This window comes from Triticum aestivum, chromosome 7A, assembly GCF_018294505.1.
Source record: "Triticum aestivum cultivar Chinese Spring chromosome 7A, IWGSC CS RefSeq v2.1, whole genome shotgun sequence".
Lineage (NCBI taxonomy): Eukaryota > Viridiplantae > Streptophyta > Magnoliopsida > Poales > Poaceae > Triticum > Triticum aestivum.
Window position 1 is genome coordinate 298942901 of NC_057812.1, and position 14930 is coordinate 298957830.

The 14930-nt window shown below is 45.3% G+C and overlaps 1 protein-coding gene across 1 annotated transcript; it reads left to right on the plus strand.

Moving 5' to 3' along the window:
- The first annotated feature begins 12286 nt into the window (after window positions 1–12286).
- LOC606334 (60S ribosomal protein L10a) lies at window positions 12287–14648 on the plus strand. The gene is made up of 6 exons (XM_044572307.1): window positions 12287–12443; window positions 12585–12613; window positions 13152–13371; window positions 13627–13792; window positions 14091–14296; window positions 14408–14648. Exons 2-6 carry the CDS (start codon window positions 12609–12611, stop codon window positions 14459–14461), a joined length of 651 nt encoding a protein of 216 aa, XP_044428242.1. The 5' UTR covers window positions 12287–12443; window positions 12585–12608; the 3' UTR covers window positions 14462–14648.
- Window positions 14649–14930: the final 282 nt, after the last annotated feature.

Consider the following 14930-nt stretch of genomic DNA (forward strand, 5'->3'; position numbering starts at 1 on the left):
GTGGTGTTCGGCGGTGCAGAAGAACTTGGAGCAGTGTCAAAGCGTGCTGAAGGAGGTGGCGGTGAAGTAGCATCGTCTTCATCCTCGATCACTCTGGCATTCACAGTTGCAGCAAAGGAAGAGAACTCAGAGTCTTCAAGAGATGGAGTTCGTCGCAGCACTGCCCTTCGAGGAGGTGTGGAGTCAAACTTGAAGCGTCCAGAGAAGCCATCCTCTTAAAGATCATCTTCAGAGCACATAAGCGTCAGCCCTTTCCATGTGCGTCGAGAGGTTTCATGTGCAACAAAGGCATTCTTGGTGGCAAGATTGCGAATGCGATTAACATCCACCAAGAGGCTTTGCATTTGGTGCTTCAGCCAGTCATGATGCCTATCCTGTTTCTGATGAAGAGCCACCAGAAGCTCTCGGTCATTGAGAACACGAGTGCGCTTCTTGGGTCGTTGGGCAATTGTGCTATCGGTGGCTTCAGTAAGAGCAGGATGTGGTGCGCGTGTAGTGCCAGCCAAAGGATACACATGAGTGACTGCTTCAACTCCTTTAATTGTCTGAGAAGAACTTTGATGCTCCGCATTCTGAAGACTTAGAGGTTCCTTGGCAGGCTCAGGATAAATGGCTTCAACAGACATATCCACATCAGGCAGAAAGATCCGATGATTGCGAGCAGATGGCTGATATGAGATAGCGGAGTGGAGTTTAATCAACCGCATTATCCATGGAGCGTAGAACTTCAAGCCAAAAAGATCAGAGCCTCATGCAGCAAGTTGGCGGATGAAGAAGTCCTGTGCATTGAAGCATTTGCCATGAAGAATATAGAAGACCAAAGTCTTCATTGCACCTTCCAGCTTGGCATGTGGAGAATGTCCTTTGATGGGCCGGAGAGTTCGCCTTATGATGTGATAAATAGTCCTTGGCAGATACTCAAGGTCTTCAACAAAGAACTCCTTGGGATATGCAGCATCTTGGGGCAATGGCTTCATCATACTGAGCATCTGACTCATGTTTGGTTCAAACTTCTGAAAGATGCTCTCCATAGCTTCATCGTGAAGCTGACAGCCAGGTTCGTAGAGATCGCCAGGAGTGGGCAGACCAGTGAGCTCAATGATATCAAAGGCTTTGGCTTCGTGATGAACATTTCCTGTCATCCACTCCGGGACCCAAGTCTTCGGATCTCTGTTGTACCCACGGATGTGAAGTGTGGCATAGAATTGGAGCAGCAACTCTTCATTCCAGTGCTCTTGGTCGGTGACAAATGGCAGCAATCCAACCTCTTTGAAGCAATCCAGAGCTTCTTTCAGACAGGGCAGATCAACTATTGCTTCGATGTCAAGATGCTTATGTGGGAAGATGCGACCTTGATTGTATAGAATGCAGGAGTAATAGCTTCGCTGCGGATAGCTCCAGAACCGATCAGATGATATTCTTTCCCTTGAGTAGGGGTTCCTGGAGCTATTGAAGAAGGTGTTGTCTGCTTTGAAGCCATTGACATTGAAGGATCCAGGTGCTGATGCAGGACCTGGAAACCTGGGCAATCTTAGGATTGGCTTCTGTACTTGAGGCCTGTGCTCAACATGATAGTCAAACTGAGGACCAGCAGCAGGTGCAGGAACAGAAGCAGTAGCATCAGTGGCTTCGCTGACTTCTGGTGCTTGGGTTGGTGAAGGCTCCACATTAGCTTCAGCCATGACAGCGTCAGTGGCTTCATTGGTGTTGGTGGTGGCAGCCTCAAGATTCTCAACCTCCACTTGACGAGCTGGAGGGTCGGTCACAGTCACGTTCTCCTCGAGAACAACTTCTTGGTGAGACGAGGGTGTAGCAGCGCTTGGGGTTTCTTCTTCATCGGCTGATGCAGCCGGAATGTCTTCAGCAGCTTTAGCTTCAGACTCAGAGACTGGAGGCCTTGGTCCTTTGCGAAGCCTGCGTAACGCTGGCGATGCCTGTGGAGTTGGAGTTGGCTGGGCCTCAAAGTCTTCTTCTTCTTGTGCTTGTGGGTGATCAGCCCATGATGCATCCTGAGCAATTGGCGTCAGAGGACGACCAATGCTGATGAGCTCGTTGTGCGTTAGCACAGGCGATGATACCTGTTGGTGCTCGAGCTAAGGAAGAACTGCATCATCTTCAACATGGTCATGGTGACCAATGTCTTCAGCAGCGATGGGATCAGCTGCTGGAAAGTCTTCAGCTTCATGAGCCTTTGTGAAAGCAGGCTCATGGACAGTCAATTGGTGCTCCTGAGGTTCAGCGTCAGGGCGAACCATGGAGATGGGTTCAACAATCAAGGGCTCTGTGGGAGCAGCCCGTTCCTTCTTGGTCTTCCGCTTCTTCTTGGAGGGGGCAGTAGCAGAAGCTTCAGGATGTTTTCTCTTTTCTGGCTTCAGCCTCAGAAGTCCTCGTCTTCTTTAGTTCTGAAGCGGTTGACCTTGCCTTTGGCTTCGAGCCAGTCATGCTAGTTGGGAAGACAATGGGATCTTCTTCCTGCCTTGGTGCGTTGGGTTCGGCCATAGTGGACTTCTTCTTCTGCTTAGCAGCCATCCTGGGATCAATGCCCGGACGCCCAAGGGCCTTGCGCTTCTCAGCCTCGTTGTAGCCTTGCACACACTTGTCAGCCAGGCTCTTCATGCACTCACAAGAACCTTGAGCTTCTTCACGCTTCTTGAGAAAGGCTTCTTTAAGCTCGTGCAGCATGATCTTGAAGTTCTTGACCTCTTGCACACTGAGCTTGGCCATATGCTTCTTGAACTGAGCTTTTTCATAGTCAATCTTTTGCTTCAGTTCAACAATGCGCTGGGCGATAGCTAACTCTGAAGCAATGGCGCCATGGAAGGCGACACTGAGGCCAATTGGAAGTTGCAGATCTTTGAAGCTGAGGTTGGGCGTGTCAAACCACTCATCAATGAAGTTGTGGATGATTGCCACGTCAAAGAGAGGCAGATCATTGAAGATTTCTGCTTCTTCTTTACTCTTGATCAGTTGCTCAAGAGCGTCATCAGCAAGATCTTCATCACTGGACAGATCGATGGCATCGTTGCGCAGAATGGCAGCAGCTGTCAGTTCTTGGCCTGTGTGTGGCAGAGGCATCTTGACCTTCTGGGGCTTGGAGATGCGTGACAAATCTTCAGACTGCACACTGTCTTTAGGAGGTGCAGTGGCCAGTGGCTTCGCCTATGAGATTTTTGGTGCAGAGGCAGGCTTTGAAGCTTTTGGCTGCTTCAGTTTCTTTGGCTTCGGCGCTGCAGGCGCTTCATCTGATTCAGCGTCATCTGCAGGCTCATTCACGGCAGTCCCTTGAACCACGATATCGGTGATGAGACCTTCAAGGTTGTAGAAAGGTAGACTACACTAGGCAAACCTATGACCATGTAGTGGAAGGTAGACTACACTAGGCAAACCATAGTCAAGTATTCAATGAAGTGAAAGCACAATGACTAATGGCAGCTAGGTAGTAAGGATCAGGTAGGAAGATATTATGAAGCCAAACAAAACACGCAGTCACTCAGTAAAGACAAAAGATAGTGCAATCATACAATGACTTCACATGGAACAACAGTAAGTAAAGGGAAGGGAAGGACGAAACCAGTGACTCGTTGAAGACAATGATTTGTTGGACCAGTTCCAGTTGCTGTGACAACTGTACGTCTAGTTAGGGCGGCTAGGTATTTAAACCTGAGGACACAGTCCCGGACACCCAGTCCTGAACACGCAGCTCAGGACACCCAGTCCTCACCGTATTCCCCTTGAGCTAAGGTCACACAGACCTTGCCCAATCACTCTGGTAAGTCTTCAAGGTAGACTCCCAAACCTTCACAGACTTCGTTCACCGGCGATCCACAATGTCTCTTGGATGCTCAGAACGCGACGCCTAACCGGCTGGAGGATTCACAGTCCTCAAGTGTAATAAGTCTTCAGATCACACAAACAAGAAGACTTAAGTGATGCCTAACACTCTTTGGCTCTGGGTGGTTAGGGCTTTATCCTCGCAAGGAATTCTCTCTCAAAGGCTTCGAGGTGGGTTGCTCTCAAATGACAAAAGCCGTACTCTAACTCTGAGCAGCCAACCGTTTATGGTTGTAGGGGGTGGGCTATTTATAGCCACTTGGCAACCCGACCTGATTTGTCCGAAGTGACCCTGGGTCACTAAGGAACTGACACGTGTTCCAACGGTCAGATTTCAAACTCACACGGCAACTTTACTTGGGCTACAAGCAAAGCTGACTTGTCCGACTCTGGACAAGATTCGCTCTCATAGTCTTCACTCGAAGACATAGGTTTTGGTTAAGCATCACTTCAATCGTTCTGACTGGTTCTCTTGGACCCCACTTAACAGTACGGTGGTTCCTATGACTCAACAAAGAAGAAAAAGAACTACGAAAGATCTAAGTCTTCGAGCTCCATAGGCTTCATGCGATGTCTTCTCTTGTCATAGTCTTCAATGAGAATATCTTCATAAACCACCTTTGACATCAATGTCTTCATACATTTTTATGGGTCATCTCTGGTAGGAAAACCAAATCAATGAGGGACTTCTACCTATGTTATCCTGCAATTCTCACAAACACGTTAGTCCCTCAACTAGGTTTGTCGTCAATACTCCAAAACCAACTAGGGGTGGCACTAGATGCACTTACAGTACCAGGTACCAGTCGTCTATTGATGAATGGGCTCAGTTGATCAATGCCCCAAAAGAAAGTAAGGATGACTTGGATGTTTATGCGGAGAAAAAGAAAGACCACAACGCTATGGCCAACATGTACAAGGAGATCCCAGATGCTGCATTGGATACACACAAGTTTGGATCTGTCCATTACATGTTGTCTGGTCTGCCTACCATAAACTGGATTCTGAGGCACACACTGCTACCCAAGCCAGGTGGTCACAAGATGATCAGAGGACATGCTATAAACTTGCTACACATATTTGATGTCCCACAAAAGTTGAAAGTCATGAGCCTGATTGTTGAGACAATCAAGAGGTCTGCTGCTGAGCAGAAGAGGAGTTGTGGGTATGCTCCACAAATTCAGGAGCTCATTAACTCAAAGATGGGCACCGGCACATATCTTTTGGACAAGGAGTGTTGGAAATATGCCCTAGAGGCAATAATAAAATGATTATTATTATATTTCCTCGTTCATGATAATTGTCTATTATTCATGCTATAATTGTGTTATCCAGAAATCATAATACATGTATGAATACATAGACCACAACATGTCCCTAGTGAGCCTCTAGTTAACTAGCTCGCTGATCAATAGATAGTCATGTTTCCTGACTATGGACATTGGATGTCATTGATAACGGGATCACATCATTAGGAGAATGATGTGATGGACAAGACCCAATCCTAAGCATAGCACAAGATCGTGTAGTTCGTTTGCTGGAGCTTTTCCAATGTCAAGTATCATTTCCTTAGACCATGAGATCGTGTAACTCCCGAATGTCTAGGAGTGCTTTGGGTGTACCAAACGTCACAACGTAACTGGGTGACTATAAAGGTATACTACAGGTATCCCCGAAAGTATCTGTTGGGTTGATACGGATCGAGACTGGGATTTGTCACTCCATATGACGGAGAGGTATCTCTGGGCCCACTCGGTAATGCATCATCATAATGAGCTCAGTGTGACCAAGTGTTTGGTCACGGGATCATGCATTACGGTACGAGTAAAGTGACTTGCCGGTAACGAGATTGAACGAGGTATTGGGATACCGACGATCGAATCTCGGGCAAGTAACGTACCGATTGACAAAGGGAATTGAATACGGGATTGATTGAATCCTCGACATCGTGGTTCATCCGATGAGATCATCGTGGAACATGTGGGAGCCAACATGGATATCCAGATCTCGCTGTTGGTTATTGACCGGAGAGTTGTCTCGGTCATGTCTGCGTGTCTCCCGAACCCGTAGGGTCTACACACTTAAGGTTCGGTGACGCCAGGGGTGTAGAGATATTAGTATGCGATAACCCGAAAGTTGTTCGGAGTCCCGGATGAGATCCCGGACGTCACGAGGAGTTCCGGAATGGTCCGGAGGTGAAGATTTATATATAGGAAGTCCAGTTTCGGCCATCGGGAAAGTTTCGGGGGTAATCAGTATTGTACCGGGACCACCGAAAGGGTCCCGGGGGTCCACCGGGTGGGTCCACCTATCCCGGAGGGCCCCATGGGCTGAAGTGGGAGGGGAACCAACCCCTAGTGGGCTGGTGCGCCCCCCATGGGCCTCCCCTGCGCCTAGGGTTGGAAACCCTAGGGGTGGGGGTGCCCCACTTGGCTTGGGGGACAAGTCCCCCTTGGCCGCCGCCCCCCCTTGGAGATCCCATCTCCTAGGGCCGGCGCCCCCCTTAGGGTCCCTATATATAGTGGGGGGGAGGGAGGGCAGCTGCACCCAAGTCCCTGGCCCCTCCCTCTCCCCTCGTAACACCTCTCTCTCTCTTGTTGGAGCTTGGTGAAGCCCTGCTGAGATCACCGCTGCTTCCACCACCACGCTGTCGTGCTGCTGGATCTCCATCAACCTCTCCTTCCCTTGCTGGATCAAGAAGGAGGAGACGTCTTCCCAACCGTATGTGTGTTGAACGTGGAGGTGTCGTCCGTTCGGCGCTAGATCATCGGTGATTTGGATCACGACGAGTACGACTCCATCAACCCCGTTCTCTTGAACGCTTCCGCTCGCGATCTACAAGGGTATGTAGATGCACTCCCCTTTCCCTCGTTGCTAGATGACTCCATAGGTTGATCTTGGCGATGCGTAGAATTTTTTTAAAATTCTGCTACGTTCCCCAACAAGGAGCACCTACCCATCTATCCTGAATTTGAAGACAACACTGTGGTGATGGATGAAAATGAACCATCTTCAGCTCAAGCACATGAGAAGAGAGAGAAAGCAAAGGCAGAAAAAGCTGCAAAGATGCCAACTGTTGAAGAGGCATCTCAAGTGTTCTTGAAATCCAAACAAGATCAACTTGGATATATGATCCAATCCACCCTGAGGATTGAGAAGGGCTTGGCCACCCTGACAAAGAACCAGGAGATTTTGAAGAGGATCGTTGAGCAGAAGTTCTATGATCTGGATGTCAAGGTAACTAAGATCCAAACTGCAGTTGAGCAACTTCAGGAGGAAGCAGAGGAGAGGAAGGGCAAGTCTACTACTAATGCTTTCAAGCGAGTGCCACGAGGTCCAAGGTCTGCTGCAGTGCCTGTGACAGATACTCGAGCTTCAGTGTCAGCACCAGCAGCCACAGCTCTAGTTCCACCTCCAGCACCCACTCCATCAGCTCCAACTACTTCATCGGAAGCCTTCGTCCTTGGAGTTCTCTCTACACCACCTCCCGAAGATCAAGCCTGAGAGTCGTTTAGCACTATGCATTTTTGAACTTTTTGGTAACTTGTTGCCAAAGGGGGAGAAAAGTGTATAGATCATAGGCTTCGAGAGAGAGTGTTGGTTTTTATGTCTATTGATATTTTGGTTGGAACTTTATTGTGTGCTTGTGTGAGCTACTTGTGAGATACTTGTTGATCATGTGTTTGATCATATGCTACCCTTAATGTTTGGTGAATGACGCTATCTTTTATATCTCTTATATGATCATTCACTTGCTTGGTGATGAGTGCATGCTTTTAATCTCTATCATTTTGAGCGCTCCACCAAGATGTATGTGACATGGAAGAGTGACTCATGATCCTAATCGATTGTGCATTTGCATTCAAAAGCAGATTTTAAATAATGCACAAATTTAGGGGGAGCTCTTGCTTATCACATACTTCTCAAAGCGACGATGTTTTTCAAATCTTATTTATCATTTATCGAAGTTTTAATCTATATGCTGTCATCAATTACCAAAAAGGGGGAGATTGAAAGTGCAACTATCCCTGGGTGGTTTTGGTAATTCCTAACAACATATAGCTCATTGAGCTAATGCTATTCCAAGATGAATATTTCAGGAAAGCTCAATGGTTGGCATGACATGGATTAGAAAGTGGACCATTCAAAATGCGAAGGATAAAAGATTGGCTGAAGCTCAAAGAACAAGACTCTACATTTTCTATTTTAGTGATCCAAGATCACATTGAGTCTATAGGAAAAGCCAATACTATTAAGAAGGGATGAGGTGTTGCTTAATGAGGTGCTTGCTCAAAATGCTTAGTGATATGCTCCAAAACCCTCCACTACTTTCTCATATCCACATATGTCCCACACCAAAAGTCAAACTCGGCCCCACCGGTTCTTTCTATCTAGCGCCACCGAGTCCAGTTAACATAGCCACTGCTAGAAACCCTAATCTTTTCGGTCTCACTGATAGGGATCTCGGTCTCACCGAGATGGGATTGTAATCTCTCTGTTTCCCTTTGTAACATTTCGGTCAAGCCAAGATGAGCGATCGGTCCCACCGAGATTGCAATGTAAACTCTCTATTTCCCTTTCGTAACACTTCGGTCCAACCGAGATGAGCGAATTGATCCCACCGAGTTTGCCTGACCAACTCTCTGCTAGTCCATTACCAAAATCGGTCTCATCGAGTTTGTGTAATCGGTCTCACCGAGATTACGTTATGCCCTAACCCTAACGATATCGGTCCCACCGAGTTGACATGTCGGTCCCACCGAGAATCCTAACGTTCACATTTTGAACTAAATCGGTCTGACCGAGTTTCATGATTCGGTCCCACCGAGTTTGGTGATTTGTGTGTAACGGTTAGATTTTGTGTGGAGGCTATAAATACCCCTCCACCCACTCTTCATTCTTGGAGAGAGCCATCAGAACATGCCTACACTTCCAATACATATTTTTTGAGAGAGAACCACCTACACTTGTGTTGAGGTCAAGATATTCCATTCCAACCACATAAGTCTTGATCTCTAGCCCTCCCAAGTTGCTTTCCACTCAAATCTTCTTTCTACCAAATCCAATCCTATGAGAGAGAGAGTTGAGTGTTGGGGAGACTATCATTTGAAGCATAAGAGCAAGGAGTTAATCATCAACACACCGTTTGTTACTTCTTGGAAAGAGGTGTCTCCTAGATTGGCCAGGTGTTACTTGGGAGCCTCCGACAAGATTGTGGAGTTGAACCAAGGAGTTTGTAAGGGCAAGGAGATCGCCTACTTAGTGAAGATCTACACTAGTGAGGCAAGTCCTTCGTGGGCGATGACCATGGTGGGATAGACAAGGTTGCTTCTTCGTGGACCCTTCGTGTGTGGAGCCCTTCGTGGACTCACGCAACCGTTACCCCTCGTGGGTTGAAGTCTCCATCAACGTGGATGTACGATAGCACCACCTATCAGAACCACGCCAAAAATTTTCGTGTCAATATTGTGTTTGCTCCCTCAAACTCCTCCCTTTACCCTCATATGCAACTGTTTTACATTCCGCTGCTATACTCTTAGAATTGCATGTGTAGGTTGATTACTTGTTTGTGCTAAGTTGCTAAAATCTGCCAAGAACTAAAATTGGGAAAATGCTAGATTTTTATTTGGTCAAGTAGTCTAATCACCCCCCCTCTAGACCTACCTTCGATCCTACAAACATTATACAGAAGGAGGCCCAACGGTGTGACATTGAATTGCATGTGTAGTCTAATCACCCCCCTCTAGACATACTTGTGGATGGAAAGGGTGGGGAAAGCTAGATCCACTCAAAACAAAGAAAATCTACGGATCCAAACCAACAAAATCTCAACACACTGACAAATCACGAAAAAAATTGGGGCTATTTTTGTGGGGAATTTTCAAATTAGGACGAAAAACAACAAAACAAGGCTAGAAACACAAACGGGGAGGCTCCAAAATCGTGATCAATGTGGCTCTGATACCAAGATGATGTAGGGTAGGAACCCTAGGGGTCGATCTTTCACGAAAGGAGCGGATCCCGCGATGAACATGAAGAACACGAGGGGAAAACGAGGGGAGGACAAAGGGAAACACGGGAGAATCACTAAACCAACACAAGAAAATCACACATGTGCTAGATCTTCGAGTACATAGGAGATCACACGGTACACGATCAACTAGGGACGATACAAGATAGCTGGTCTTCTCCGTGAGGAGGTCTTGAATCCACGAGGGGATCTTCCCTTAGAGGGGTCTTGAATCCAAAGGGATCTTCTCCGAAGAGGCCGCAGTCTCTCACGAGGAGTAGATCCGATGTGGATGAGCGTAGCTCTATCTCTCAAAATGAGCTAAACCAAAGCTAACCCTAGAAAGTTGGACGAGGTGCAGTATATATAGTCTTAGTGCAAAAGAGGGGGCGAAGGGGTACATGGGCTGCGACCAACACGAAACAGTGCACATGTGTCGGACGTCCGGGAGTCACCGGCCGTCCAGAGGCTCGCAAGGGTCCGGACGTCCGGTGCCTGTCGGACGTTCGTAGATTCGTCTCGGGTAGTCTTCGGTCGGACGTCCGAGGAGCGTCGGTCGTCCGTGAAGCGTCGGAAGTCCGTCGTTTTGGCTCGGGTGTGGAAGTGTCGGACGTCCGGTCTGGGTTGGCCGTCCGGAGCCTGGGGGTCGTTAGACGTCCGGTCCTGGCCGGTCGTCCGGAGCGTGTAGCTTCTTCTTCATTACTTCTTCTTCTCCGTCGTCACATCATCTTCCTCTTCCTCTTCTCCTTGCTTCTTAGCTTCTCCATGATACCTGAGCATGCACAAAGTGTCCCTATGAGATAGTAGCCATGTCTCATGTGCATCAAAGTGGAAATGTGAGAGGAGAGATGTCACCTCGGTTTCAAGAGCTCTTGCACGTGCTCGTGTCATGGGTCCAAGAGGTGTCGTAGGAGATGTAGTTGGGTCCATGGGGATGGCCTTGTGATGCTCCGCATTAGTTCCTGAATCTCAGAAATGATAAAGAATTTGAAATGGTGTTTAGGAATTTTAAAAATGTTCATGAACCCCCAAAAATGTTTACGGATTCAAAATACAATTGAATTTTCGAAAATGTTTCATTTTTTAAAATGTCTTACGAATTTTAAAAATATACTCATGAATTTACATAATGTTCTTAAATTTCAAATAAATAGAATTTTTTGAAATCAAAAAGTGTTTGTGAACTAAAAGATACCTTTTTTTAGGAAGACTAAAAGATACATGTGAATTTAAAAATGATGAAATAGTTGAAAACGTTAGCAGATTTAAGAAAAATTGTGAGTGCTCTTAAATTAAAAATATATACATGGATTTTTAAACTATTTCCAATTTAAAAAAAACTTCAGAAATTTGAAGATATATTCCGACTTTTAGAAATATCTATAAATTTAGAATACATCCATGAATTTATAAAATGCCCGAGAGTTATGAAATATAAAATGGAAATGGATAAATAAAACAAGTAAAAAGGAAAAATAAAAATAAAATAAATAACCGAAATATAAACAAACACAGAAAAAATAATTCAGAATGAAACCTTTCCAAGATCGGAAGGGAAACATCACCTATGGCCTAATTGGGCCAACCCATCTATGCACCAACGCATATTTATAGAGATAAAAAAGTACATGAGATAATTTTTTTTTGAAAAAATGGTCTTGAACTAGAAACCTATTTCACAAATTAAAAAAACATGAGTTTTAAAATTATTTGCAAACTAGAAAAAATATTCATGAATTTCAAAACAATATGCTAATTTCAAAAAATTCCCAATTTGATAAAATGTTTATTTTTTTGTTAAGATCTTAAAAAATTTCATGGATTTGAAAATTTTGAATTTTTCCAAAATAAAATGGATGAAAGAGAAAAAATAAACTTTAAAATAATGAAAAAAACACAAACCCGAAAAAGAAAAAACCAGACAAAAAAACAGCCTAGAAAACTGGATGGAGATAACATGGGCGACAGTCCAGTGACAACCTAGGGAGGAAGTGGGCTCCTTGCACCTACTGCCCTGTAATTGGCGTGTGAGGGCAATTGCAACAGGGTTCGCCAAAACGGGCATCACCAAATATTTCCATGAACAGTCAAGCAGGCGTCGACATCCAGCTATATATTCACCTAATGTATGCTCCTTGTCCAATGGAGAGAGAAGAGAGAAAGGAGGGAGAGGAAAAATGAGTGTGATGAGGTCCAAAGCTAAGTTGACGTGTCCACGACGTGTTCAAACTCCCTCAAACCTTCCCTATGCTTGACTTTCCTAAGATTGTACCTATGGGAACCATCAAATATATCGTCAAATGGTCAAAAGTGACATTTAAAGGTGATTTGATGATCCGCGTTGAAGTTGCCCTTAAGCGCCAAATAGGATTCGGCCATTCGGAAAAGAATTGTCATATACCAGCTCGGTTTCCGGACCGGCCCATAGGTATAGACAGCCGAAACGGCCCAGAGCGCGTGCAATCCATCCGAGGCGCTAGGGTTTTCGCGTGCCCTGCCATCGCTTCGCGGCGCCGAACATATAAGAGGAGCCTCCGTGCCCGTCCGCGTCCTCTTCGTTACTCCCTCTCTCTGGACCGCCGCCGCCGCCTCGCCAAAATCCGTAAGTTCTCCGGCGTACACCACATCCTACCTCTTGCCCTCAATTCGTATACTTTCCCTTTCCGATCCCCCGCGCTTGATTTGTTCAGTTTCCCGCTAGATCCCTCTTAATCTCAATGTTCTCGTGTTTTCGCTCCTGCAGGGCGTCAACTGATCGGCGGCAGCCATGAGGTACTTCCTAGCCTCCTTCCGTCGATTCACATCTCATCTAGTTTGTTTTCACGACTGTGTCCAGCGCCATAAAATTGCCCCTTGCTCTCTGCAGTTTTGTTATCGAACACTGTAAATTACTTCGGATATATGTCATTTGCATGTCAGTGTGCTGTTGGATATTCATGGAGTCAAGTTAAATATCTGTTCCAGAGAGAGTTGTACGTTAAAGATGCGAGCTAGTGATTCACTAGCTCTATGGTTTGACTTCAGATCTTATGCGCGCGTAGTGATTCAATTGTTTCTTAAGTGGTTAAGATATTGTGTGAGAGAGATTGATTTATTGTAGTCATCTACAAGTCGAAATTGCTTAAGATGTTGTGCGAAAGAGATTGATTAAATGTAGTTCTTCACAAGATTAACTTGCAAAAACTTGTGGTATATTCTAATGTTGCCCATGTTTTCTGCTTCCTTCAAGCTACATCATTCTAGAACTGCCTGACTCAATTGCCAGGTTTGTTCTTACAACATCAAGATTTTGACTCTGTGCCCATTGCAGTAAGCTCCAAAGTGACGCTGTTAAGGATGCCATCACCCAGATTGTTGGGGAGGCGAGAGAAAAGAAGCGCAAGTTCACTGAGACTGTGGAGCTTCAGATCGGTCTCAAAAACTACGACCCACAAAAGGACAAACGTTTCAGCGGCTCAGTGAAGCTGCCCCATATCCCCCGCCCAAAGATGAGGGTGTGCATGCTTGGTGATGCCCAGCATGTCGACCAGGTAACGATTCTCCTTGATATATGTGTGCAAGTTTTGTATTAACTCAACTATGGCATCTTTTGAAATGCTTATGTTTTGACAGTGATTGTGCCTTGAATGTATCAATTACGTTAGTGACATTTCTTTAACCTAAGAACTACCATACTTTCTCATATGATAATATGGCATGAAAATTGAATTGAATCATTTTTTAGTCTGCCTACTACCGTACTAGCATGTGTTCTCATATTATAATCTGTCTTGGATTGTGTACAGGCTGAGAAAATGGGACTTGACTACATGGATGTTGAAAGTCTCAAGAAGATGAACAAGAACAAGAAGCTTGTTAAGAAGCTAGCCAAGAAGTACCATGCTTTCTTGGCATCAGAGGCCATAATCAAGCAGATCCCTCGTCTCCTTGGCCCTGGTCTTAACAAGGCAGGCAAGTTATCCATCTCGTTTGATGCTATTACTGTTTACATTAAGTCTTAATCTGGTTGTATATGCCTCATTGCATCTTCTGATTGGTTTCATTTGTTGCTATTTGCATTGTGAGCCTTTGGCATTGTGCAGAAAAAGCAATTAGACTATTTTCGTTGCCTAGATATTTTATGTTGTTGCTCTAGAGCGCATATTGCTATGTTCTCTCTGAGAGCTGTCTGCTAGTGTTAGTGCTATTAATACCATGCAACAGCAGCTATTATATCTTTTCTAATCCAATCATGCTGATGCCTCTGCAGGCAAGTTTCCCACTCTGGTTAGTCACCAGGAATCTCTTGAAGCCAAGGTCAACGAGACAAAAGCTACAGTCAAGTTCCAGCTAAAGAAGGTTCTTTGCATGGGTGTTGCTGTGGGCAACTTGTCGATGGACGAGAAGCAGATCCAACAAAACATCCAAATGAGTGTCAACTTCCTTGTGTCCCTCCTGAAGAAGAATTGGCAGAATGTGAGTCATCCTCTGGATTCTCCTTTCAACTATGTGTCTTATGTTCCTGGTTGTTTAACTTGCATGACATTGCATCGTACAGTCTGATTTTATATGATTTGTGTTCCCCAGGTGAGGTGCCTGTACGTGAAGAGCACCATGGGGAAGCGTGTACGGGTGTTCTAAGTGTGTGCGCTCCAGTGAAGTTGATAAGATACCGGGCTTTCCTGCCGACCCCTGCTTGTCTTTGGATTAGATCTGTTTCACTGATACCAATTTTGTGTTTGCCTAAGCGAATATCAACAAGTATTTAATCGTACTAGTCTTATCTTGAACAGAAATCATGGGAGCAATGGAACTGCATTTTCTGTTATGATTCTGCGTTGTGCCTGTTATCAGAGATCTATATGCGATCTTGATTGTCATCTGAATGTAGTTTTTACTTGAAATGTTTCCTATAAGTGTGTTTAAATTGGTGACTTATTTGGTTAGCCTAGCAAATCTCAGGAAAATAGAAGTTTGTTATCTGTAAAACTGGAGAAGTGGGATTTTGGAAAAACGACCAAGGGCTGTCACCCTAGCTTTTCTCATAAGCCACATTTCATATTCATTGGGGCTTCTAAACTAATTATAGAAAAACTAATTTAGAAATCTT